The 24,450-nt window shown below is 36.2% G+C and overlaps 5 protein-coding genes across 5 annotated transcripts in view; 1 reads left to right on the plus strand and 4 right to left on the minus strand.

Moving 5' to 3' along the window:
• Positions 1–1,787, minus strand: part of LOC105176525 — a gene marked incomplete in the record, with an annotated part of 4,203 nt that extends 2,416 nt beyond the window's left edge. Inside the window, 2 exon segments of the mRNA XM_020698880.1 lie at positions 1–1,070; positions 1,561–1,787. Of these exon segments, the coding sequence (XP_020554539.1) occupies positions 1–1,020 (1,020 nt within the window).
• LOC105176526 (serine/arginine-rich splicing factor SR45) lies at positions 2,275–7,016 on the minus strand. The gene is made up of 12 exons (XM_011099348.2): positions 6,737–7,016; positions 6,154–6,222; positions 5,341–5,429; positions 5,111–5,157; positions 4,955–5,035; positions 4,706–4,871; positions 4,370–4,610; positions 4,211–4,276; positions 3,250–3,363; positions 2,933–2,999; positions 2,815–2,852; positions 2,275–2,639 (listed from the first exon to the last, which is right to left on the minus strand). Exons 1-12 carry the CDS (start codon positions 6,925–6,927, stop codon positions 2,576–2,578), a joined length of 1,233 nt encoding a protein of 410 aa, XP_011097650.1. The 5' UTR covers positions 6,928–7,016; the 3' UTR covers positions 2,275–2,575.
• Positions 9,713–10,311, minus strand: LOC105176527 (auxin-responsive protein SAUR71-like). The gene has a single exon (XM_011099349.2). The coding sequence runs from the start codon at positions 10,211–10,213 to the stop codon at positions 9,809–9,811; it is 405 nt and encodes a 134-aa protein (XP_011097651.1). The 5' UTR covers positions 10,214–10,311; the 3' UTR covers positions 9,713–9,808.
• Positions 10,461–15,185, minus strand: LOC105176529 (ribosome-binding ATPase YchF). Its single transcript, XM_011099350.2, has 11 exons — positions 14,890–15,185; positions 13,832–14,020; positions 13,630–13,683; positions 13,164–13,274; positions 12,582–12,644; positions 12,218–12,472; positions 11,919–12,065; positions 11,807–11,834; positions 11,439–11,509; positions 11,198–11,257; positions 10,461–10,824 (listed from the first exon to the last, which is right to left on the minus strand). Exons 1-11 carry the CDS (start codon positions 15,106–15,108, stop codon positions 10,756–10,758), a joined length of 1,266 nt encoding a protein of 421 aa, XP_011097652.1. The 5' UTR covers positions 15,109–15,185; the 3' UTR covers positions 10,461–10,755.
• LOC105176530 (protein PAT1 homolog 1) overlaps positions 17,703–24,450 on the plus strand; it is a 7,931-nt gene continuing 1,183 nt past the window's right edge. The window contains exons 1-5 of the mRNA XM_020698819.1: positions 17,703–18,468; positions 19,036–19,181; positions 20,225–20,281; positions 21,135–21,198; positions 22,960–24,445. Of these exons, the coding sequence (XP_020554478.1) occupies positions 18,387–18,468; positions 19,036–19,181; positions 20,225–20,281; positions 21,135–21,198; positions 22,960–24,445 (1,835 nt within the window). The 5' untranslated portion in view covers positions 17,703–18,386. The remainder of the gene's footprint in view (positions 18,469–19,035; positions 19,182–20,224; positions 20,282–21,134; positions 21,199–22,959; positions 24,446–24,450) is intronic.

Consider the following 24,450-nt stretch of genomic DNA (forward strand, 5'->3'; position numbering starts at 1 on the left):
ATTGAAAGTTGCGAAACTGTTCCGGTTAAGAAGTTGATCAGTAGATCTCTGCATGAAATCATCAACTGGTACAGGAAGCTGGAATTGAGCTTCAACCCCGTGCCCAGCAGCTCTCATTTCCGAACAATTGAGACTGGTCATGGATTTAGGCATGAGTTTGAATGCCAGAGAACAACGGCCATACATTGAACCTTGCAGATTACTAATATCTGTTCGGTGCATTGCAGGGTTTATATATCCTGCAGTCGCCTGGTATAAAGCAAGTCCAGGATATACTATTGCTTCTTGGGCCCCAAGATCACCATCCACAAGAACCCAATGACCATGAAAATCTCTTATATGCAGCCCCGCCTTATCTGACTTGAGAATAGTTAACAGGGTTCGATCAACCTGATGATCATGGTCTGAAAGCATAACTAACTGTCCATCTTCTTGAGTAGTCAAATTGTGATGTTGCACTCCCTGAAAAGAAGGCCTTCCATGACAACAGACAGATAACACAGAAGATGATATTTCCCGATTTCTTAGAGGAACATTATCAAGTACTTCAGTGAAAGGCGAACTACGAAGATTCAAATAGAAGCTGATGGCATCCAATATGTCCCTAGATGCTCTTCCTAGTAGTGAAAATACGTCAACTAAACTAGCTGGAGGAATTTCAATTTCATTACCAGGTTCTGTGGTAGTAATCCCAGGTCTAAAGTCATAAGTTTCTTGCCACATTTGAGGGTCTGCGCGGTAACCAGAAGTCTTGCACCACTCACGAGAATCATCAGGCTGAATACTATCAGCAGAAGGGAAGGTTGGTTTATGATGAAAGTAGAGTCGTGATGACTCAAGACAAGACCTTAAAAGAGCCCCATCATTAATGGGAAATTGGATAATGGCAGCTGAATACTGAGCCAGTGACTGCGATAAAGTCGAAACCGACAATTTGTATGTGTCTGAAGGAAGACCTTCAGAGGGTATTAAATCGACAAGCTTCACCCGGCCCAATGTCGGCAGGCCATTGCCTGCCATGGAACCCTCCAGAGACGCCAATTATGTTACTCAGTAGACGAGCCAAAGAGCTGCATAGCAATAGCAAGTGTAGATGTAAAAATTATTTCAGAGAAATCCAAGGAAATAACCAGTTACTAGATAAACTAACACACTGATTCTGCTTGTCTCACAGAATTTCAAATGAACTAGAATTGGCAGAAATTTCACACCTCAAATATCATGATTTCATTACTATTCCACTCTACCAGCCACCACAATGAAAAGGCATTTTTTTTCCTTTTCAAATTACCAATTCCGAAGGGATACAGTTGTTTAGTTTTTCCCCTTAATCAATACTCCCAGCTTTAACAGTAATGAAAGCACACTAATAAAAGATAAATACATCAAACACCAAAGGCAAAGCTCTATAATTTGCTTGTTTCCATCATCTAAGTCAATTTTACCATTTGCAGCAATCGATGAGCACGGGAAAAATTTTAAATTTACACAATCATCATCTCTCATCAAGCCCAAAAAACAATAAACAAATGCACAAACATAAAAATGCCTAATACTTACTCTACCAAATGAGAGTTTGAAGGGGTTAAACGGACCTTCGACTTGACTCCCAGATGTAGGAATTAGGGTTGCCCTGAAACCTCTTCCAATTAAAGACAGGTGAAATGGACTGATTTCAAATGGAAAACTTTGAAGTTACGAACAGTCTAAAGACTGAGATTTGGTTTTTCTGCTTGCTCTGTTTCCCTTATTCTTCTTTGTCGTAGTCCTCTTCCAATGTAATTTGATAGCTCGCTCCTTTTTTTTTATATATATATTTTTTTTCTCCTAGCAGATAAATAGTTTCTGATATGTCTAAATTTTACTAATAATTGAGTTGTAAAAGTAGATAGACTGTTGTTTCACATTTGTAGCTCAAATTAATTTAATTTAAGTAATTTAAAAATAAAAATTATAAGCGTTAAATACTTAATTTGATTTGTTTTCACCCAAAAAAAATTATTAATACTTATTTAAACTTTGGGAAAACAAATTGTAATTGTAAATTATAACAAACATGAAAAAATAAAGTGAGAATGATAATTCAATAGATTGAGAGAAAAAAATATGTAAACATAATATTATTAAAAACTACTAAAATTATTATTCTGATCCGCACTTTTTTGAAAAAAAATAAAATAAAGTATTCAAAAATTATAACAGTATAAATAACCAATGCACTTAAAATATAAATGAACAAAAATTAATCATCAACCCAGAACTGACACGAGAACAAACATAAATAAGCCCAATTGCTATCAGACATTTAAATGCTCATAAATTTTGATGCAATTGGATGGCCGTAGTTACAGAAAAGAACAATAGATTCTTACAGCAATTTCAAGAACATTAACAAGACATGTTCACAGTTGAGTCACCTAAAACGGTCTGATTGGATATATCAGCCTTAAACAGTACATACATCTTTAGACAGCAATAAACTCTAGTGCCAACATCAGTAGTCGATGTCCCCTCTGCCACGAGGAACACTAGAAAATTGACAAGAGTGCTTGGTTGGTTGCTCAACTTTCCCCGGTCAAGTCTTACGAGGAGGAGAACCGCTGGTGCTGCTGCTACTGGGACTTCTTCCTCTCATTGGCCTGAAAGAACAAAATAAAGTGGGATTTAGCAAACAACGGGCCGCAGATACACAGTTCCTAATAGAAAGCTTTCCGAATGTGCACGAGGCACAGCTGCTACATTTAAAATGGATACATTTCAAGTAACAAAAGTCGTCCCAGAATAAGAAAAATTTTGGGGGGGGGGGGGGGAGACCTTCTAGGACTGCGGCTCCGCGAGACCCTCCGTGGCGCCTGCAACAAATTTATAAGAGAAGCATTGTTAAAAGCACCCTGAATAATCAACTGATAAAGGTACCTAAAGAGATACAGACCCTGCGTGGGCTAGGTGATGAAGAATAAGACGATGATCTACCGCGTCTGGCAGGGGGGCCCCGACCTCTGTACAAATGGAAAGAGGTATGAACCACATTGTCAGAAGTATAACAACAATAAATGAACAAAGACAAATTAAGCATGCTCTGTTATACAAGACCATAGCAAAATCTCAGTCGAAAGAAAGAGAACTTTCTGTCTTTAAAAGAAATCAGAACAAACTTTTTTGCCCAATGATGCAAGCATCCACCAAGAGAACAAAACAGGACCTAAGATTAATTCATGAAACTAAGAGTGGAAAGGTTTTGCATATTACCTTCTCGGAGACAGGGATCTAGATCGAGAACGAGCTGGCCTCCTAATGGGGGAGCGACTACGCCGACGACCAACTGGAGACCTTCTAGGAGGACTTCGAGCACGCCTTGGAGAACTGCAAGCAAAGAGTCCACTAGTTTAAAGATGCAGCAGGATGCAGAATTCATGGTGGTACTGATAAGAGCACAACTGTGTGCTTAAGGAGCAGAACCGTTAACATATAAGGCAATGAAGGAAAATAGCTTAGACTTTCATGGGTCAGACACCATTAAAATGCATATGCATGGTTGTTAGTTCATTGTCATTTTATGAAATACCCCTTCTCCTATGTGGCATCATTTTAAAGAGCTTTTATCTCCTCAAGAATCCAACAAACTATTCTTACAAGAGACCGAATGAAAGCTGTATCATACTAAAAATGGCTACACTTGTCACAAGCACACCAGGTGTTTCATATACATTTTGATACAAGTGGCTCTATCCAAAATCAACAAGCTAAAGAATATATAAATCCAACTGACCACTTTGCCTAGTTTTACATGGATTAGCATCATATAGCTTTTTCTTTTATGGTATGTGTGTACCATGCATTAGTAAAAGGATACTATTTGAGTTATATGCAGTAGCATCAAATAAGGCTTTATCGATTAAAAAGATCAAAATAATTATCCTTGTTGCAAGAAAAGGCACATTTAAACAAGGAGTTACAAAGAGACAATTCTGCAGCTACTAGCCCAAAGCATATGAGAGTCTTAAGCAACCTATCTGAATATCTAACATTTTATGAATTTCAAGCTTACTGCACACTTCTAAAAGAATTTTATAATCAGTTCTCTGCAATCTTTGGAAATATTTAAATACACCTACTTCTCCAGATAATTGAAAAGACAACAGTACATGAAATAGTTCGATCAGATCATATAGAAATGGCAGTGATGAAGCTGATATAAGCAATAACATACCGTCGCCTAGGTGGAAGTGGAGAACGACGTCGAACAGGACTACCACGTATCCTTCGGGGAGACGCCCTGTTTGTAGTTATAAAAGTTAAATCTGACAATAAATAGAAGGCAGACTGGAAAGCAAAAGGAATAAAAGATGAGATATTTGAAAAACCCAACCTGGGAGGTGACCTGAATCGCCTTGGTGGCGAGGAAGGCGAGCGGCCTCTGGGGGGGGATGCAGGCCTTCTCCTTGGAGGCGGCGAGTCACCTCGTCGATAAGGGGAATCAGCTCTACGACGAACAGGAGAATCAGCACGTCTTCGAGGAGCAGGAGAATCTGACTCCCGTCTGGGAGATCCTCTTCGCGCTACAGGAGATCTCCTTCGAGGTGGCGAAGGGGGCTTCCTACCAGGAGACCCTAATGATACCCAGAAAGTTTTGTTAAAACAATCATGCATATGAAAGAGGAGACATAAACTACTTTGGTTTACCAAATTCAGCAGGTGAGTATACCTTCTTTTGGACGTTTTGGCGTATCCTTGTCAGCATCTAGTGCAGCGTCATCAGATTTTGGAACATCTCTCCTTGATGAGGTGGCAGCAGCCTTAGGGGGAGAACTAACCTTCTTTCTCTCAGGTAATGTAAACTTGGCTCGAACAACTTTCCCATCAACCTGAGCCTGCATGAACGCCATAAACAAATGTTACAAGCCAAAGGAGAAGCATAACACTCAGTCAATTATGAAGCTTAAAAGTATCATACACCATCCATATATAACTGGGCTTTCTCAGCATCAGCCCTGTTCTTGAACTCAACGTATGCAAACCCTTTTGGAAGGTTAACCTGCACAGAGATATCAGATTAAAAGGAAATATAGTTGGTAAACACAGAGGCATAGGAAATGAGGGCACAACTTACAATGTGATCAATTGCTAGCCGTACATTCACAACTTCACCAAAATTACCTGTAGAAAGGAGCAGGATATAGGAATAAAAACCCAGCCTAATCTTACACAACTTTTTTGCAAACTTTTTTCATGAATGGACACCAATTCACCAGCCTCAGTATCCCAAACTCAAAGAATTCACATCCCAAAAGTTCGCAAGTGAAAAACATCAACAAGGTATGGGGCTAACTGGAAACATACCAAATATTTCTTTCAAATGGTTCTCATTGACATTCCTACTAAGCTGGTCAATATGCAGCACAAGAGATTCAGGAACCGGAGAAACTTTCCTGGGTTGAAGATGTCATATGTAAGCATTCACAGCGTATATAGTTGCTATTGGTTGAATAAAATGACAAAATGAAACATAAAAATTTCCAACATAAAGATAGTAATGAGTACAGCTGCATTATATACTGAAACTGAACACATAACAGAAAAAAACATAGCCGATACATTGACATGACAAAAGATGCACGATATACAATGTATTGCATCTAAATCCTGAATCAGAAATACTAATAGAATCAACAACCATGTAAGCAAATAGTAGTTGTTAATATTGAAGATAAAATAATAGAGTCCAGTGTTTCTATATCGAAAGAGTTGCGTTTCGGTCAACAGGAAGAGCAGACAAAAAACACATCAATTCTATCAAAAATCTATTGACTAAATGCGACTATGCATTAATCAACAAGGATCTGGATAAGTTTGTTTTCATCAGATTTTAGAGTTTCTCACATATTACAATGAAAACAAGCATTACTAGAATACTAAACTATAAATCCAAGTGTATTCTAGGATTATAAAACTATGCTACAACCGGCCTCATTTCTATAAAAGTACCATACAGCAAACTAACCAAATTATTTATACAAGGAATAAGCTTCAGAAACAAAAAAACTGCTGAGAAGTTTCTAATTATGTATTGACCAAAATATGGGAATTCCTCCTTTAGAAAAGAGGGCCAAGGAAAAACTCTATATTTCAACTTCATTTATATGAAAAATTTACCTTGGTGGTGGGGAACTTTTCTTAGCTTGTGGTGGCGGTGAGCGGCCTCGCCTCGCTCCTCCCACAGGACTATACATACCACATAGGATGAGCAGCATTGTTAGCAAGTAAACCAGCAAAGGTAACACAAACAGCACGAGTGTATCAACACATCAAAATACTGTCTCCTTAGTATAGTTAACAGTAATGCACTCATGGGTAGAGCACCAAAGCCTGAACTACTTCTCTACTCTGCATTTCTGCCTTCGCAACTGTAGCAAAAGAGCCTTATAGAACAATGCCAAGCACATTTTCAGCAATACCAGCCCACATTTCTTGTTCTCGAGAAAGAAGATAAACAATGCTTTGTCTAAGAACATGTAAGAAAAACTAATTCACATTTTGTTCAACTAATGCCCCATCCCATGGGCGAGGTTGTCATCAAAAACAGAGAGAAGTTCACTAAGGGACAAAATCTGTAAAGGCTAATTCCAATAATTCAACACGGTGCCTTTCTAAAATTCAAAACAAAGTTTCCCAGCTTCAGCGCAAAGCATATATCAGGAGAAGTACATAGACCAAGAGTATTATAGACAAGAATCACCTTTTACGCCGAGGAGCAGGACTAGGGCTTCGGGAGCTACCACTGCGAGGAGAGGAAGATGAGGAAAAGGATCTCGAGCGAGAGCGGGACCGCGACCTCGACCTCGAACTGGAGTCCGAACCGGAGTATGAGCGTGAGCGGGAGGAAGAGCCCGACGGCGACGCCGGGCGGCCTCGGGCGGGTTTAGCCATCGGAGTGGACGCTTCTTTCAGTGCAGAAAGTACTGAATCCGAAATCCCCTGAATAAACCCTAAACTAGGGAACTTGGTGGAAGAGCGAGCGTGAGTGGATGGATGATCGGATAACGTTTTGGGCTTTCAAAGAACCAAAGGCCTGAAGATTTATGGGCCTTTCACCAGTAATTGGGCTGGGCTTCTGCCTTGTTGGACCTCTAAAAAAGATTGTATTTTCTATTTTCTTTTAGTCTTTTTTCTTTTTTGAAAAGTAAATTCTTTTGCTTCCATATTTTGGAGATTAAATGTTTATAATATTCGATAATTGAATAAAAAAGGAAATATAAGATAATATAATAAATTAATTTTATGAATAAGACATTATTAATAAAATTAATTAAATAAACAAATATAGTTTGTGGAAGAAATAAATATATTTAGAGACATTTTAAATAATTCATATTTTGTCAATAGCGGGAGTTATTCCCCTTAAAAAATAGCATGGATATTTCATTTTTTTTTCTAAGAAATAAATATATTTAGAGACATTTTAAATAATTCATATTTTGTCAATAGCGGGAGTTATTCCCCTTAAAAAATAGCATGGATATTTTATTTTTATTACTCCCCTAAAGAATTTAATTTCATTAATTAAAGTAAGGGTGCATTTGGATTGATAAATATAGATTTGGGCGAAGGACTTGGATAAACGAATACAAATTACTCTGATTTGCATAAAAACAGGTTGACTCAAAGAGGCCCAACAATCTAAAAAGAAAACAAAAACGAGAGACCTCTAATATCCTATGAGGCTCAAGTCATGAGAGGCCCAAGAATACGTAATAGGTGGCCTTGACGGGTGTCCCTAGAAAACAGATTGGCAGGCGACCTTGGGGAGCGTCCCCTAGAAAATAAATTGGCAGAGGAAGTTGAAGGCATTCCCTACTCGAACCAAAACTCATACTCGTGGCAACCCACTCTCCCACGTGACATCCCACTCTCCTATATGGTATCTCATCAACCCTGAGATTAGCATCCACATTGGACCACATCAGCCCTAGGAGGACCCTCCTTGGCAACTAAGACAACCCAGGAGAACGGAGACGCCCCCAAAAAATCAAGACTCTTAAACCTAAACGGACTTCCCCCAAAATAGGAGTCCTCGCATAAAATGAGTTCTCTCCTACGCAAAAACGTGTTGTTGTGGATTGATCAGTTGAAGATAAAACCAAGTCAAGTCTTATCTCCATGCATTTCAACCCTTTCTTTCGAGGATAAATGAGGTGTGTAGAGTCCTAGTATAGGGAGGCGTCCCTTTTATATATACAGGTACAATCCCTGAGTATGGACACATTCAGTCTCCCAACGGGGATACCCTCTAGAATTTGAAAAACTATTCTTTATTCTTGCTTTAACATTCGAATTCGCACTCTGATCATAATTTCTCCTACAAATTTCTTCTCGATTTCTCATTATGATTATTTATTCCTAAATCTGAGACTAACTTAGGCGTCGGAGTGCTAACGCCTTTTTTGCAGGTCCCTCTTTCAAGATTTGCATTCGCTTCAGCCCGAACTTTGAGCATAATCCATATCAATTGGACCCTTACATTTTTTGAACGTATCATACTCCATTTGAAAAGAATTGAAAATCCATCTATATTTAATAAAATATGATTCAAGATTAGAAGTAAATGATTTAAAAATTTTTAAATTTTGGAAGTATCCAAATAAATTCAAATAATTTGTTGTTAGAAATTTAAAATCTATAATTTCTAATCCTTGAGTCCAAATGTAATTTTAAATGTCTCCATTTGAATATAATTTTGAAATTCATCAATATTAATAAAATATAATTTAAAATTCTTAAAATTTAGAATAATAAAAACAAATTCAAGTAATTTGTTATTAAAACTTTGAGATTCTTATCCTTCAATCTAAATGCAATTTAAATTACCATATTTGGGATATATTACAACCTATTATGTGCTAATGCATACTCCACTATGCATATTTTCGATATTTTTGCGTTTTTATTTATTTTATTGGTTTAGAATGATATTATATAATAATCGTTTGATAATTACATTTTACAGTACTCATGCAAATTAAATCAGGACAATTTCAATACTCAATAGGTTGTAAAGAATTCAAAGTTATAAGGGTTTATACTCAATTACCTTAAATTGAACAAAGTCACAGAATGAATTCATCAGCAAAATCTTGATTCTTGACATCGAAGTTCATCCAATATTCTTGACATCTACTCCACATTTTAAAACACCATCATAAATTTAAATAATATATTAGAATTAAATCGAACTTTTGAATAAAATTCACAATATAAACATTAATTATTGCATTTTATGTCTCGAAAAATGATGATATATATATATATCCTTAATTGTCGAGTTATAAAACTTCCTACACAATATACTTTATATTCCATAGAAGAAAGAAATGGACATAATATTATTATTAATTCCAGGGTAAATTATATTTTGTCATTCGAAATATGACCGTTTTAACACTTTAACATCTAAACTTTTTTTTGTGTCAACTTATTATCTCAACTTTACGAAATTTTGCACTTTACCATGTATAACTATTTTTTCATCAAGTATTTTGTCAAAAAAAAAATTACATGCAATGCACATGTAATTTTTAAAGGTTATATGATGTAATATTTTTCACATATGCACAACATGTGATATTTTTCGAAAAACAAAATCAGCAAAAAAACAATCATATATGGTAAAATGTAAATTTCACAAAATTAAGATGGCAAGATGACACAAAAAAAATTAGATGTCAAAATGCAAAAACAAATATAATTCAAATAGCAACATGTAATTTACCCTTAAGTCTAAGGGTGTATATATACATATGATTATCAAGTATCAAAACACATAGAGCTCCGCCAACTCCTCAAAAGAATCCGAGATGAGATTTGGATCCGTAGTCTTAAGCATCCACAAAAGATGATCAAATAGTACGACCTCACATTTCACATAAATACCCGGATCCCCATCCTGACCCGTTTTCCCCCTGGATTTCTCAATGAGGGCATTCACCAAAGGATGATCCAAGTACCTGGAGCTAATCACGTATCTTCTCTTCGAACTCCCTACAAAAATCGTTTGGCAAGTCTCCTCGCAGCTCTGAGCATCGCCATCAACACGCCATGACTCTTGACAGTAATGGTCCCTAACAGATTTGGATCTCAAGCTGCTGTAAGATAAGGTCCTACCCAATTGACTGGACAGGGTCTTGCATCTCCTCAGCATAGAGCAGATCTTTTTCATCCTTGTTTAGTGTGTGTTGTGTGTGTTTTTTGGGTGAGTGGGGAGTTGCACCTGTGCCCTGATATAGTTTCACAAGTTTGGGAGGAGGCATGTGGATTAACTAGAGTTGTGGTTGGCGGGTCATTGTTTTTACCCAGGGTGGCGAGTATTTGCGATCCACTTGCAACCGAGGTGCTTGTATTTTTTGCCATGACAGCAATATACCAACAAGGGATAATATCTCCACAGACCACCTAAAATTAAAGGATTAACTGGATGAATCATTAGTTTTATTATGTATTATACCCAAAAAAGCCGGGAATATGAAATATTTGTATCTCAAGAATTTAGAAACATGTCATAGCTAAAACCATGAACCAGTAAATTTCGAGCAAAACTTGTGATTTGTAATCTACTCCACATCGAGCATGTTGTTGAATTGGTTCCAACCATTCAACGTCCGAGATGGGCTTATTGACATGAACATGATCTTCATGTAAGATTTCCAGGATCCTGTGTCTTGATCATGTATACAAGGCAATTCACCATCAATGTATATCCTATTAGACGTTAAAGCGAAATAGCATGATGTCCCCTTCTTGTACGACGTAATCTTTTCCCTCTGACCTCAACTGCAGGTACCGTATAAAATGTAAATCAGTTAAGGGAACCGAAAGGTGAAGACGAAAACGTAAATGCGTAGTAGGTATATGCAACCTTAACAAAAAAGAAAAAAACAAAAAACAAAAGATCAGCAACACTCAGGAAACTGGAAATCCTCTCCAGAGACAGAAGGTATTTGCGCTGGAAAAGCAGCATCAAAGTCATGGATGCTAAAACAGGTTTATAGCTTTAGAGAAGTCACATGTTTATAGTTGGGTTATGACTTACGAAAAGGAAAAACAAAAACAAAAATCGATGATTCAATTGAGAATGAAGAAGGGAGTTAGCTGACAAATCTAGGGCTGAAGTCCTGTAGGACATCAATGCTCAAAATCAACTTACCAGTCCCTTCTCCCTCGCTGCTGCAAATGAACCAGCAGCTACAAAATCATCATAGGCAACCTGACAAAACATTTCATTTCCAAAAGCTTACTTCAGTATAATAAAACAATGCAGAAGCATAAATCGCCTTTAGAATGATAAACTTTCCTACTAGATTGCAGTAAATCAGAAGGGAACAAAGTTCTCATAACAATCTAGACTATGTTTATAGAAATGTCTCGAAACCATAATAAACCATTACCGTTTCTGCTCGAATAAAGCCCCTCTCAAAATCTGAATGTATAACACCAGCTGCTTGAGGTGCAGTCATTCCTGCACAAAGAAAAACTTAACTAGGTTAATAGTGCAACAGAAGTAGTATGCATCACCTTAGGTATATCCTACATGAAGAATTTTGGTCCCAGCTTTAGCAACCATCTTTAAGGGATAAAACTAAAACTTCAATAAGATAGTCTCCAGTAGCCTTCTTTCAAATTCTTGCAAAGATTGGCTCTTAGCACCTGATCCACCAAAATATTTGACTCGGACCACTCAGAAATGGAGAAAGTCTAGCCATACAGTTTACACATAATATGAATATTGGCAAACATAAACATGAATGAGACTAACCTGATCGTATGGTCCAAGCTTTTGTTTCCTAAAAGAAAAAACGACAAATAGTTCAACTACTGAAGCAAGAGTAACTTTTATCACTTGAGATAAACTTTCTTGTTCACTTTACCTTCTCGCCAGAAGTGAAATAAGTACGAAGTCCTAGAAGGCTGTATGTTGCCCTTATAAGATTTCCTAGCCCACTTTCATTGACTCCAAGGGACGTCAAATATTCAATCCTTTCTTCTGGTGGAAGTTCAGTAAGCTCTGCTTCAACCTGGAGCATGTGAAATACTAACTCAAATTGCTGGAAGAGAGGGCTCATCAGATCCTCTTCCTCAAGGAAGAAAAGGTGGGGATGACTGGGGAGAGATAGCGAGTAACATGCACAATATATGCAAAATATAGTTCTGCTATAAGGTATCTGACCTGTGCTGAGATGGTTATTAGTCCAGATTGCAGTTCAGAAGCAAGGTCCATCACGTCTTCAACATGAGAATTTTTTCCAGGCTCAGCTAGATCAGATTCTGCCACATTTGCTACATATATGACAGGTTTCATGGTAAGTAAACAAAGATGCCTTACAGCATCCTTTTCAAAATCTGTTAAAGATACTGATCGTGCTGGTTTTCCATCCATCAGTGCCTGCTGGATCCTTTCCAGGGCAGACTTTTCTGCTTCCTCCTGCAAACAGCAGATTACAGCAGTATCTCCAGAATTAATTCTTGCTCTTCGTTTATGAACAAATGGTAACAGCAGATAATAAAGAAAATTGGGGATCAGAGGATTACACCTTCATCTTTGACTGTGGGTCTTTAGCTTTGCCTTTCTTGAGTTTATCCATTCTTTTCTCAACCTGCATTCTTGTAGAAGACACAACTTAGTTTGATCTAATTGTCTATGGCCTATGAATTGCATTTTTCCAAATCCAATAAAAGGAATCAAGTTAAACCTAACATCCAAATTAAGTTCCAATCTTAAATTCACATTACGACGCCATCCATCTTAAGCATGTGTAGTTAGCCATGCGCACTGGAAACTACAAGGACATTGCATTCTTTATTCATCTTATAGATGGTTAGATTCACATTATGAGGCCACCCAATTGGGTTGTCTTAAGCATCTGTTGTTAGCCATGCCCACTGGAAACTACAAGGACATTGCATATTTGATTGAGGGAGGTCACCTCAGTTGTGGGAGAAAAGCGTAAATGGTCTATAGAACTCAGTCAGCTCCTATGTTGTTAAAATGGAATTATTTATTTTGGTTGCATTGGATAGCACCCAACTATGTTCTGCAGGTAAAAATGTGACCTAGGTACTTGCACGATGCATAGAGACAATTGCAGATAAGGAAGACTTACGGAACAGCATACCTGATCCAGATCTGAAAAGACTAACTCCAAATTGATGACGTCAATGTCAGATTTTGGATCAACTTTTCCGTTCACATGAATAATGTCGTTATCTTCAAAACAACGAACCACCTAGAAAGGAATGGGAACATGGATACAGTGTGAATCATAGAAAACACTTTGCATAGGAAAAATTGGAAAAAACAGCAAATGCAAATCAAGCATCATCACTTCTTGCTATTATCATGAATATATGTCTGGGTATTTCGTCAAGCAAGTTTATCTCCAGCTCATACATGTCCAGAATAAAAAGAAACAAGAAAATCAGAAACTGAAAGAAAAAAGAAAGAAAAGAAAGAAAAATATTTTTATAACAAAGGCATCAAATGAGAACGGAAGGATATAGTGTACATTTATTTCAGAAAACCATAATACCTACTAATCCAATATATTAATGGATAAACACCAAGGGCATAGAAATATATACCTGAAGTATGGAATCCACTTCACGAATATGCGATAAGAATTTATTACCTAAACCCTGCAATCAGATAGTCAGATATATAGCAAATATCTTTATCTTACTTGACTATGCAACAGCTCAAATGAAAAACAAGAGTATATGGAAAAGATATAACATTTGATTGACTGGAAAATCTAAGCTATATAGTCAGATTAAAATGGTTCACCTCCCCCTGACTGGCTCCCTTTACGAGACCAGCAATATCAACAAACTCTATGGAAGCTGGGACAGCTCGTTGAGATTTGCTAAGCTCAGACAGCACATTGAGACGTGGATCTGGAACAGCAACAATCCCTACATTCGGTTCTATTGTGCAAAAGGGAAAATTAGCAGCCTGGGCTTTTCCATTCTCAACCTACAAATAATACAACAAGAGTTCAATCACTGTGAAGCTTATCAAGGCGTACCCGACTTTCCATCCAAGTATAGATGGGAATTGACTGATATCAAGACTTCACTGTTTCTAAGGTCCTTTTTTTATATTGTGTTCACAAAGTAAGAGATTAAATGTGTAATAAAAAGTGAAGCTGTCCATAATATATCCTCAATAAAGCAAGGGGGTACCTTATAACCAAACTAGTAGAACAAATAGATAATAGCAGGATTGCAGGAGTATCAACAGCAAATATGAGAAGTATTCATGGTAATAGTGGAAGATAAGTCGCAGTACTCAGCATCCCAAATAAATCCAAATTAGTTCTAGTCATTCCTTTTTTCTTTTTCTTTTTTGGTTATAATTTGTAGACAATTATGCATATATAAGAAGTACCAAATTTAGGTGCCCACAAGAGGATAACTTCTAGCACTTATTAGTGCCCCATAAGTGTAACCAAAAAAACAAAAATAGCATCCAATGGGGGATTATTCTCCGAGGTAAAGAATAAGTTACCAATCCCACACAATTTAAACGAATATAAACAGCAAATACCAAACATTTCAACGCAAAATAAGAAGTAAAAACAATGTCGGAACGCAAAATCATATTCGCGCTAGTTCTACCCATTCTCAATTGAAGCCAAAAACCATTTACACATAGAACTAAACAACCCTTAAGACACCACAATACAAAATAATCCCAGAACATATATTAATGAAAACTAACCCGAAAAACCTCAAACCACTCTTTACTTGCATAAAATACGCAAAAATAAGAAAGGGAAAAATGAAAAAAGAAAACTGCTTCAATTAATTGAATCATTGAGCAAGAGGAACAAACACACATACAACGGCGTTGAAGAGCGTGGACTTGCCGACGTTGGGGAGGCCGACAATGCCGGCTCTCAAGCTCATGCTTATCTTCGCGGCTGAGAAGCGGCGGTTTATCAATAGCAACGAGTGCGAGGTTTTTGAGATGCTCGGCCATTGGAGTAGGAGAGAAGACTTGCGTGGAAGAGAGGATGATATAGAAGGAAGCAGATGAGAGCACAGCAGCGCTCTCGCCATTGCTGATAAAACACGGACAAAATAAAGGCAAAAACCCGTTGCGCGACGAAAATGGAGGAAAAGTTTTGTGGTTGTAAGTGTAATATTAATGAAATTCACTTTTCTCTTTAAAAAAAAAGAAAAACACACACCCAATTCCGTTCATATTGTAAATGAATAAATTATTTATTTTATTTATTGAGAGTATAATATTCTGTCTGTTTATATTTTATATTTTATTTATTTTTAAACTAATCAACTTATTAATAATATATTAGGCTCGGTATTGATTTGAATTATAGTAGGATTGTCGTCCCAAATTATGAGTGTTATTATATTTTCCCATTACGCATCGAATTGGTATTAATTTTTATGTACCAATTACGACCCCAAAACAGTATAGTTAGGCCATTGTTCTCTTCATTTCAAGCTTCTATTTGCCCTAAATCTTTTTTAAGGAAAAATGCCATAGATATAAAATGTAGAGTTGTTTTGTGGAGAAAGATAGAGAGAAATGATAGCGTTGTTGAATGGAGAAAGATGGCGGGGGGGTGTGCGGCTGTGTTGAAGACAACAGCGGGATCGAGGAAGGAGATGAGGGTGTGCTTCCAGCAACGCAGAGGTGAGTTGTGCATCATCGATTATTTAATAATTTAATATAAATAATGAGTTATGATTAATTAATTAATTATAGTTTCTAAATACTTATAAATAAAAAATACTTTACTTTATTAATTTTGTTAAGAATTTATTATAAATTTAATTACATAATTTTTAAAAATAAAAAATTCTCTTGATGTTAAAAATTATAATAATTTGTATAAGTTAGATATATATTTGTTATTATTATATGAATTATGCATTTATTAGTATTGTATTAGATATATTATTTATATTAGAAAAAGATTACTTTATTTGTTGTGATATCGCCATGTGACATTAATGTTTTTGTCTTATTATGGGGCAATTTTGACAGTATCTGATCCCTTATAACAATTATAAAAATAAACAGAACATAAAATTACCATGCAATAATTCATACAAAGTAGACAAGCTGTTCAATTATATTTTTTAAAATAAAATAATTTAATTTTTTATCTACGGAGATAAATTACTTTATTTTAAAAACACAAGAAAGTATATTGTTATTTTATTTATAGAGCGATAATTTGCTCAATTACGATATCCCATGGTGTAAATTGCATTAAACACTTAACAAAATATGCTCACTTATACCGTCAATTTGTGATACCACGACTTCAAATTTTAAAATAATTAATATTTATATCAATATAAATAATAATTTATTTATTTTAAATAATTCGTCTCATTCTTTCAACGTCAATATACTATTATATGTAATTTTAAGATTTATCTTATATCTATCATAAGTTAACAAAATACACAGGTGGTTCAAGAAAAAAATATCCAAAATGAAATCAATCACATTACAAATATTATTTAATTAATATTTTTAATTATACATCAATAATACAATAAATATATTACACTTATCGTATAACGAATTCACATTTTGCCAGATTCGATCTAACAAGTACTATCTAATTTAGCCAAATATGTAATTTCATCTCCTGCAAAATTATTCATTCCAAGATTTGTGTGTTTTGTTCCGAGTTAATTATTTTTTATTACTAAAATAAAAAATTATAATAATATACTTTTTTTAAATATTATAATAAGAAACCGCGACTGAAATATTTATATGGCTCGTTATATTATTATTGTTATTATATTTTAAAAAATCATATATGATTTAATGAAGAAAAACAAACAATTATTTGAATAAGCGTATTAAATATTTAAGTCGATCCACAAAAAAATCACACGTGGAATTTAGTTTTTCCAAAAACGGACATGAATTTGGAATCATAAGCTTTCTTTTTAGAAGTACACTCCATGACCAAAATTGCCTATAAATAAAATTTTTCCATTTTATTTCAAATAAATACCACACCAAAAATGATCTAAATACTCTTTTCATATATTTTACTTATTTTGGAAATAAACTACTTTTTTAGAAAAACTAGCTATTGTAGTAGGTTATTTATGTGTGTATATAATAAATAATTTTAAAATATATTATATAAAAATATAATATATAAATTAAAAAAAAACAGTTTAAGGTATTATTGACGTAATAAAAGAATTGGTGTAAAAGTGTTAAAATGATATTGAGTCATTTTTGGTGTAAAAAAAAAAAGAGTAATTAAAAATAAATTATAAAATAATATAATTAGGAGTAAAATTGTCGTGTTTAAATATTAGTGCGACTGAGTGTAGAGGGTCTTTCGTTTTTATTAGCACAGATGTTCGATAATAAAAGTCGCGGTGAAACAAATATTTTTCAAAATTTGAAACAAAAAGGAAATTCGATTTTTAAGCATTTTCTAATTGTTAATTATAAAAAAAAGGGGCCACATAAATACAACTTTAATTTCTAGAAATAAAAAAAAAGTATATATTCAATTTTCAACATATAACGTCATTGTGAGCCACCTAAAGAAAAACACGGGACCCCCAAGCTTTTGCCATCCACCGGGTCCCTTTTAGGTATTACTGATAAATGATGTCCTCAAATGCAAAAACAAACATAAGAATAGATAACTACATTACAGCACCAGTAATTTTGCAGATTTGCAAAAGCTTTCCGCCCAACTTTTTACTTTTGTCTCTGTAACCCACAAAGGGCAAATGTTCTCCCGCCCCCACCCTAATTTTACCAATCAATACAATCAATCTCTTCCATAAACGATACACACAGGTGTTATATATATAAATATATAGCACGCACCCGGACACGTTGCCCTTACTGTTTCTTCCTCAGTTCCACTCATTATTATTTCTGCTTTCTCCTTTATTAGGGATTATAATTTGGGAACGGAGGACTAATCGTTATCCTTAAAGATTAGGGACCCGGGGGGATATTACATGAATTCTTGTTTTTTCTCCGTAATTCGCTGATGATTTTGCGGTACCCATTTCGTTTTACGGATCTTCCCGCTTCAGAAACCCTAGAAAGTTGTAGGACAAGAATTAGTTGGGCGCGTTCACATGTCTTAGATTTTGCTTTGACGGTTTGACTTGTGTGTTTTCGCTTCTGAGAGTTTGTTTTTTTTTTTTTTTTTTTTTTTGCATTTAGTCGCTTTGTTCGGGTTATTGAGGTTGGAAGGTTATCTTGGGGGTTTTTTATAGCCATTCAAGAGGATATTTATTGCTTGGTTGTGGTTTTGGAGTGAAAGATTTTCTGGGTTTTGTTTATTTGAGCAGAAAATCTTGAAATGGATGGATATGGAGGTGGGGGAAGTACGCAAGATTCAGCCGGGCTTCAGGATCTTAGGCCGTTTGGTACAAATTCGTCAGGTTTGCCAAGCGTTCATCTGTAGATTTTATGCTTTTGAACTTCGAATTTGGTTATCATAGATCTGTTTACTTTTAAAGTGTCAACCATTGACTTCAATTTCCCTTGTTGTCTTGTTATCTTACTTCATGGACGTTCAATAAAGTCTCGCAATTACTTGAGTTGATTCGTGGGTTTTGGGAAAATTAAACAGAATAGTTGGGGTTTTCTCCATCTGTTTCTGTATTCAATGTATGTTTAAGATTTTAGATATTAATGGTGGACTGTGTTTATTGTCACGCGTTCCTTTTAAGAGAATATTTAACTGTTAATTTGGATGTGGATAAATTTTTCTTGTACGAATAACACTTTGGTTCTTTCTTTGTAATATGTCCGGGAACTAGAGCTGAATTGCGAGTTGACTTTTGTTGCAACTTGAGCATAAAAAACAAAGGTCTTGTTTATGCTGCATTACTTCCTTGACGGTTTCTCCGGGATCATGAATGCATTTTGAAAATTTGCAGTAGCATGAGTTGAAGGGTTTGTCTCATAGTGTTTCCGCTTTTAATTTATTTTGTTTCGTGGAGCAGGGAATGCTGTATTTGATGCTTCACAGTATGAATTCTTTGGTGGCGATGTGGTGGAGGAAGTTGAGCTCGGGGGATTAGAAGATGAAGAGGATAATCTTCCTCCGGTTGGGCTCGAGGAAGAAGAATTTCAATTTGAGAAGGAGGAGGTTGTTAAATGTTCTCATACTTAATTCAAATTCTTATCTTCTCTTTGAGTTACATTTGTTGCTGTGTTGCACCTGGTCATAAAGTGAGTTGAACTTCATTGAGTGTTTTGATTGAAGTCTTTAATGAGATCTCCGTGAATGCATGATAAAGTGGTATCAGACGTGATCGAGTAATCATTTAAATGCCAAATTTGTACTTGGACTGTCATAAATTATTATTGTCTGTGGCTATCTCTCCCTCCCCCTGTGGTGCACATCTCATGCATCCACGTTGCCTTGGTATTGTATGTCATAGTTGTAAATGGCATGCACCATGACACATGGCTGAAAAGGCGAGCCCAATGCCTCTCTCCAGCAGTGGGCCAGGCTTTTGCTTGGTGCAGCCATGACACGTGCTATGGCGCGCCTGTCTAAGCTTGGCTTTTTATTCAAAAAAGAACTGAAGAAGAAAACCCTAATCGGCGCCAGTCTACTGTTCCACCTCTTTTATCCTTTCCTTTTTTGTTTCATTTTCTTGAAACTTTGGTGAGCTGTTGATTACTTTATGATGATGTAATTTGTTGATATTATTTGATGTCATAGCCCAATTTTCTCAACATAATACAAAATAAATTTCTAATAAATATATATTTTTTTGTTCTTGCTGTAATTGTTAAGTCAGTGCTGATTTTTCTTGCTAAAATTCTGGTTATAAGTTGCCTTTTTTCCTGAAAATTTTGGGTAAAAATAAAAAACTTAATCTTATACATGTTGATCTTGGTAAAAATGCTAATAGTATAAATATATGAACTATTACTACAAATATGCGCTGTGCTTCAAGAAGGCGCTCACCACGAGTGCGCACTTGCTCTTGATGACCCTTATGCCTTTAACAACTATGGGTTGTATCGCGCGACATAATGAATTAAGAGTTGTTATTAATTTTTTGGCGTACCCGCTGGAGCCCTGGAGGAGCATACCGATTCATTACCCATAGTTGCCCGTATTTTGGATTTTTAATTATTAAGAAAGTTCATATCAACATTGACTCTTTCTGTTTGCAGGGAGATGTTTTGGGATCGCTATCTGACATTGATGATCTTTCAAGCACGTTTTCAAAGGTGAGAAATCACGCATGGTGCAATTTAACCTCAGATTTTCATTTGGTTGATATGGATTTTGGTTAATTTAACTATGTCTTCAACTTTTCAATTATTCCGTTGTCTTCTTTCCATCTATATCTCTCATGTGTACACGCAGTGGAAGTGTGGATGTGGGTAGTGTTTATTTTCCATCTTTCCTGATTTGATATAATATATTATATTTTTTTTAGGTTACAAAAGTGAAAAGCAACAAAAATCTATCTATCACCGACAAGTTGGCCAAAACCATGTCCGTGGGTGGCTAACTTTGTTCTTGAAATAAAATTGAAATATGAAATATGTATATAAAGTGAATACACGACTTCCAAATAGATAAATAGTAAGTTAGCTCTTTTTTCTATTGTCTTGGGGTGTTTATACTTTGTTTATTTATAGTTACCTTGTAGTGAACTAAGCTCTAAGCATGAGATATTTATCTTCGTGTAGTCTGTTTACCTGGTTAGCTTTTGAGATTCAACAAGCAAAATGGACAAAGAACATTGAAGTGAAACTAAAACCCTTCTTTACTTCCTTGGTAGTTGGTGCCACTTGTTTGGGTAGTGTGCTAATTTGTCTGAGGGTTTGCTTGCTATTTTTCGTTTCCCTGACTACTTCCTTAATACATAAAATGTCTGCTGTAGATGGCAGTGTATTGAACTATTGATCAATCAAATGTATGTTACCTGCATTATTCCTTATTCTTCCCCTCATTCAATGTTTTTGGATAATTCTGCCTTGTTATTGTAATTTAACCAAGTCTGTTTGCACCGACTGGATGGAGATACTGGTACCTCATGCACTATGTATTTATCTTCTACTTTTCTGTATACAGTTGAACAAAGTTGTCAGTGAGCCAACCAGTGGAGGAGTCAATAGAGGCTGGGGATCCAGAGAAAGTGAGTGCAACTAAATTGCATTGCCATTTAAAGCTTTTGCGGTATATGTAGCATTTTATTTGCTGATTGCATGTGTTCGTCGTTCATTGAGACGAAAACCATGGCTACTTTTTGTTGATAATTGAGAAAAATATCATATATACTCTTTTAACTCGACTCTTGAGCACATATTACTTGATAGTAGTAGCATGATTAGACCAAAAGAAACTTCTATGTGCTGCACATTATGTGGTTTTAACAGTTCTGTAATGATGTTCAACTATTTAATACTCTTCATTATTGCCCTAGTTTTAACTGCTCAAATATTTAAGGCCATCCACATATCTTTACATTGAATTGTAACTTCTGGAAAATACTGCAATTTCTCGTTTGACATTTAGAATAAACTGGATTAAGTTGAGTCTATGAGTTGTTCTATGAACTAGAGTTGACTTCATGAAGCTCCATGGCTTACATCTTACTTTATCAGTGTGTAGACTTGCAGGCACATGCATATCCATACAGGGTCATCTCATGCTTGCATTTACTTAACTCCATTAGTATTTGACAGTAAAAGGTTTATCTATTGTTATGTAGTTGCACCTGATATTGTATGGTGTTGCATGAAATATGTGGACTGTTTTTTGGGACTTTTAGCTCCTCTCTGATAGTGTGGAAAAATGGGTGTCTGGGCAATGAAATATTGTTATGGGCTAAAGCTTTTTTGATTGGATGAGGTTTTTCTTCATAATATTGTCCTGAGATTGATCTGTACCTGATTTTTGAGTTCACTTCAATGCTTCAGTATCTTTTGATAAGGCTGGGGATCTAACTCTGCTTCTTGAGAGCCTGTTGCTTGAAATAAATATATCAGCTGAATGAAAATAGAAAGCTCTACTTGGATACGTTTTTTACTTATGCGTACCTATAATATTTACTGAACGCTATATGTAGGAGTGTTCCACATTTATCTGCAGTTGATGAGTGTCAAAGAGTCCCGTGCTGAATAAAGTGCTTTATGTGATTTGTCAAACATTTTTCTCCAAATTCAAATATTATTCCGAAACTTTGGTATTTTTGAAGCATTTCCTATGTGTGTGTCAACCTCCCAAGTTCTGACTTCCCTTCTTAATATCTTTTTCCAAAGTAACAAGTGTAGGATGTATCCTATCTGCAGAATACTTGCCATTGCCATGAGTTGAGGTGTTTGAGGAACCATGCTGTGGGAAACTCCATCGATTAAATTCTGAATATTGTATAGCTTGAGTGTGAAATTAGTTGCAAGCAGCTGATTGGCACTAGATTTTGCTTCTCTCATCCTTGTAACATTGTATACTTTTTTGAGTTTACAGGCTCCTGGGAGTTGCATCAACTTTTGCAAGTTTCTAGGATTATTGTTTTACATCATGTGGTGCATTGTTTGAGTTGTAATGTATTGCCTTTTTGCTTGTGACCTACAGGATTTTGGTGATAGTAGTTTTATTTCGGTTGAGTGTCTCTACATCTGCTTCTTTCAGTTTGTGTGATTGCTTCAAACAATTAATGGGACTATTTTACGGTATAAATTACTAAGTTGTGTTGAAAAAAATAATTTTTATTAGTTTATGCTAGTGTATATTCAAACAGAAATCTCGCACGGTCATTAACTTGATCTTACTGGTTTTTTTCATTATTAGACATTTGCTAAAAACAGTTCAAAGCTCTGATGTAATAGTTGACATGTAGAGATTCAATTAGTTCCTTGGTCAAGTTTATCCTTTTGATCATGTTATTTTGTTGTAGGTTCATCTGCTGCTGAGTTGGCACAAGATGCGGATTTCGCTAATTGGTTTGATCAGCGTGCTTTTGATGCCGAAGTTCATGAAAGCAAAAAATGGTCCTCACATCCATATGCCTCTCCGCCCCATTTTATGGGAACCAATTCGTTGCACCGGACATCGTCATACCCTGAGCAACAGCAGCAGTATCCACCACAGCAGCCAAAGCTACATCATAACTATTCTAGTGAACCAATACTTATTCCAAAATCTTCATTCACTTCATATCCACCCCCTGGTGGCAGATCTCAGCAAGCTTCACCAAGTGGCCAATCTAGCCATCTTAATATTCCATATCACCCACCGATTGCTTCGCCTAATCTTTCTCCTTTCTCCAGTTCTCAGGTTCATTTGAATAACTTGTCTCATGGACCACAGTTTGGTGGAAATTTGCCTCAGTTACCTCATGGTCTCCAAGTTAATAGTCAACTCCAGAACCAATGGGCGAGTAGGAGTAGTTTATACCCTGGGAATCATTCTGGCCATCCAAACAATTTTTCACCCCAACAGTTATCCCATCAGAATGGTTTACTGCCAGCACAGCTGATGCCACCCCAGCATTCCCAGCAAACAAGAATGCAGAATCCATATCAGTCATCCTTTAGCCATTTATCAGGGGTGCAGTCTCAACTATTCAATCCTCACCTACCTCCATCACCACCTCTGATGAACAACTTCGATATGCTTGGGTTGCCAGATTTAAGAGATCAGAGAGCTATGTCACTGTTGCGAAGTAGACAAGGGATGCGTTATCCTCATCAGGGCTCTGATTCTGGCAGCCAGAAAAGCGACAGCGGGTGGCCAAGGTTTAAAGCGAAGTACATGACCGAAGATGAGATTGAAAATATTCTCAGAATGCAGCTTGCAGCTACTCATAGCAATGATCCTTATGTTGAAGATTACTACCATCAAGCTTGCCTAGCAAGAAAATCTGCTGGTGCTAAGCTGAGACATCATTTCTGTCCAACTAATTTGAGGGATGGTTCTTCCAAAGCTCGTGCAAGCAATGAGCCACACCCATTTCTCCAGGTCGATGCTCTTGGAAGGGTTTCCTTCTCCTCAATACGCAGGCCGAGACCACTTCTTGAAGTTGAATCCGCTAATTCATCTGGTAGTGGCTGTGCTGAATCAAAACTTTCTGAGAAGCCTTTGGAACAGGAGCCTATGCTTGCAGCGAGGGTGACTATTGAGGATGGACTTAGCCTCCTACTTGATATTGATGATATTGACAGATTCTTACAATTTAATCAGTTTCCAGATGGTGGGGGCCAGTTGAGACAGAGGAGACAGGTTCTGCTAGAAGGTTTAGCATCGTCTCTTCAGCTTGTTGACCCACTAGGCAAAAATGGCCACACTGTGGATTTAGCTCCCAAAGATGACCTTGTGTTCCTAAGGATAGTTTCTCTTCCCAAGGGCAGGAAGCTCCTTGTGAGATATCTACAACTTCTTCCGCCCC

This window comes from Sesamum indicum, linkage group LG14 (assembly GCF_000512975.1).
Source record: "Sesamum indicum cultivar Zhongzhi No. 13 linkage group LG14, S_indicum_v1.0, whole genome shotgun sequence".
Lineage (NCBI taxonomy): Eukaryota > Viridiplantae > Streptophyta > Magnoliopsida > Lamiales > Pedaliaceae > Sesamum > Sesamum indicum.

Excerpts from the sequence above, each read along its gene's own strand:
- LOC105176526 (XM_011099348.2), bottom strand. The coding sequence starts at position 6,927 with ATGGCTAAACCCGCCCGAGGCCGCCCGGCGTCGCCGTCGGGCTCTTCC. Across the intron at positions 6,223-6,736 it reads CCTGCTCCTCGGCGTAAAAG|TCCTGTGGGAGGAGCGAGGC; the intron begins GTGATTCTTGTC and ends TGGTATGTATAG. Across the intron at positions 3,364-4,210 it reads CCACTTCCACCTAGGCGACG|TTCTCCAAGGCGTGCTCGAA; the intron begins GTATGTTATTGC and ends CTTTGCTTGCAG.
- LOC105176527 (XM_011099349.2), bottom strand. The coding sequence starts at position 10,213 with ATGAAAAAGATCTGCTCTATGCTGAGGAGATGCAAGACCCTGTCCAGT.
- LOC105176529 (XM_011099350.2), bottom strand. The coding sequence starts at position 15,108 with ATGGCGAGAGCGCTGCTGTGCTCTCATCTGCTTCCTTCTATATCATCC. Across the intron at positions 13,684-13,831 it reads AGGGAGCCAGTCAGGGGGAG|GGTTTAGGTAATAAATTCTT; the intron begins GTGAACCATTTT and ends ATCTGATTGCAG. Across the intron at positions 10,825-11,197 it reads CAGCGAGGGAGAAGGGACTG|TTGAGGTCAGAGGGAAAAGA; the intron begins GTAAGTTGATTT and ends CGGTACCTGCAG.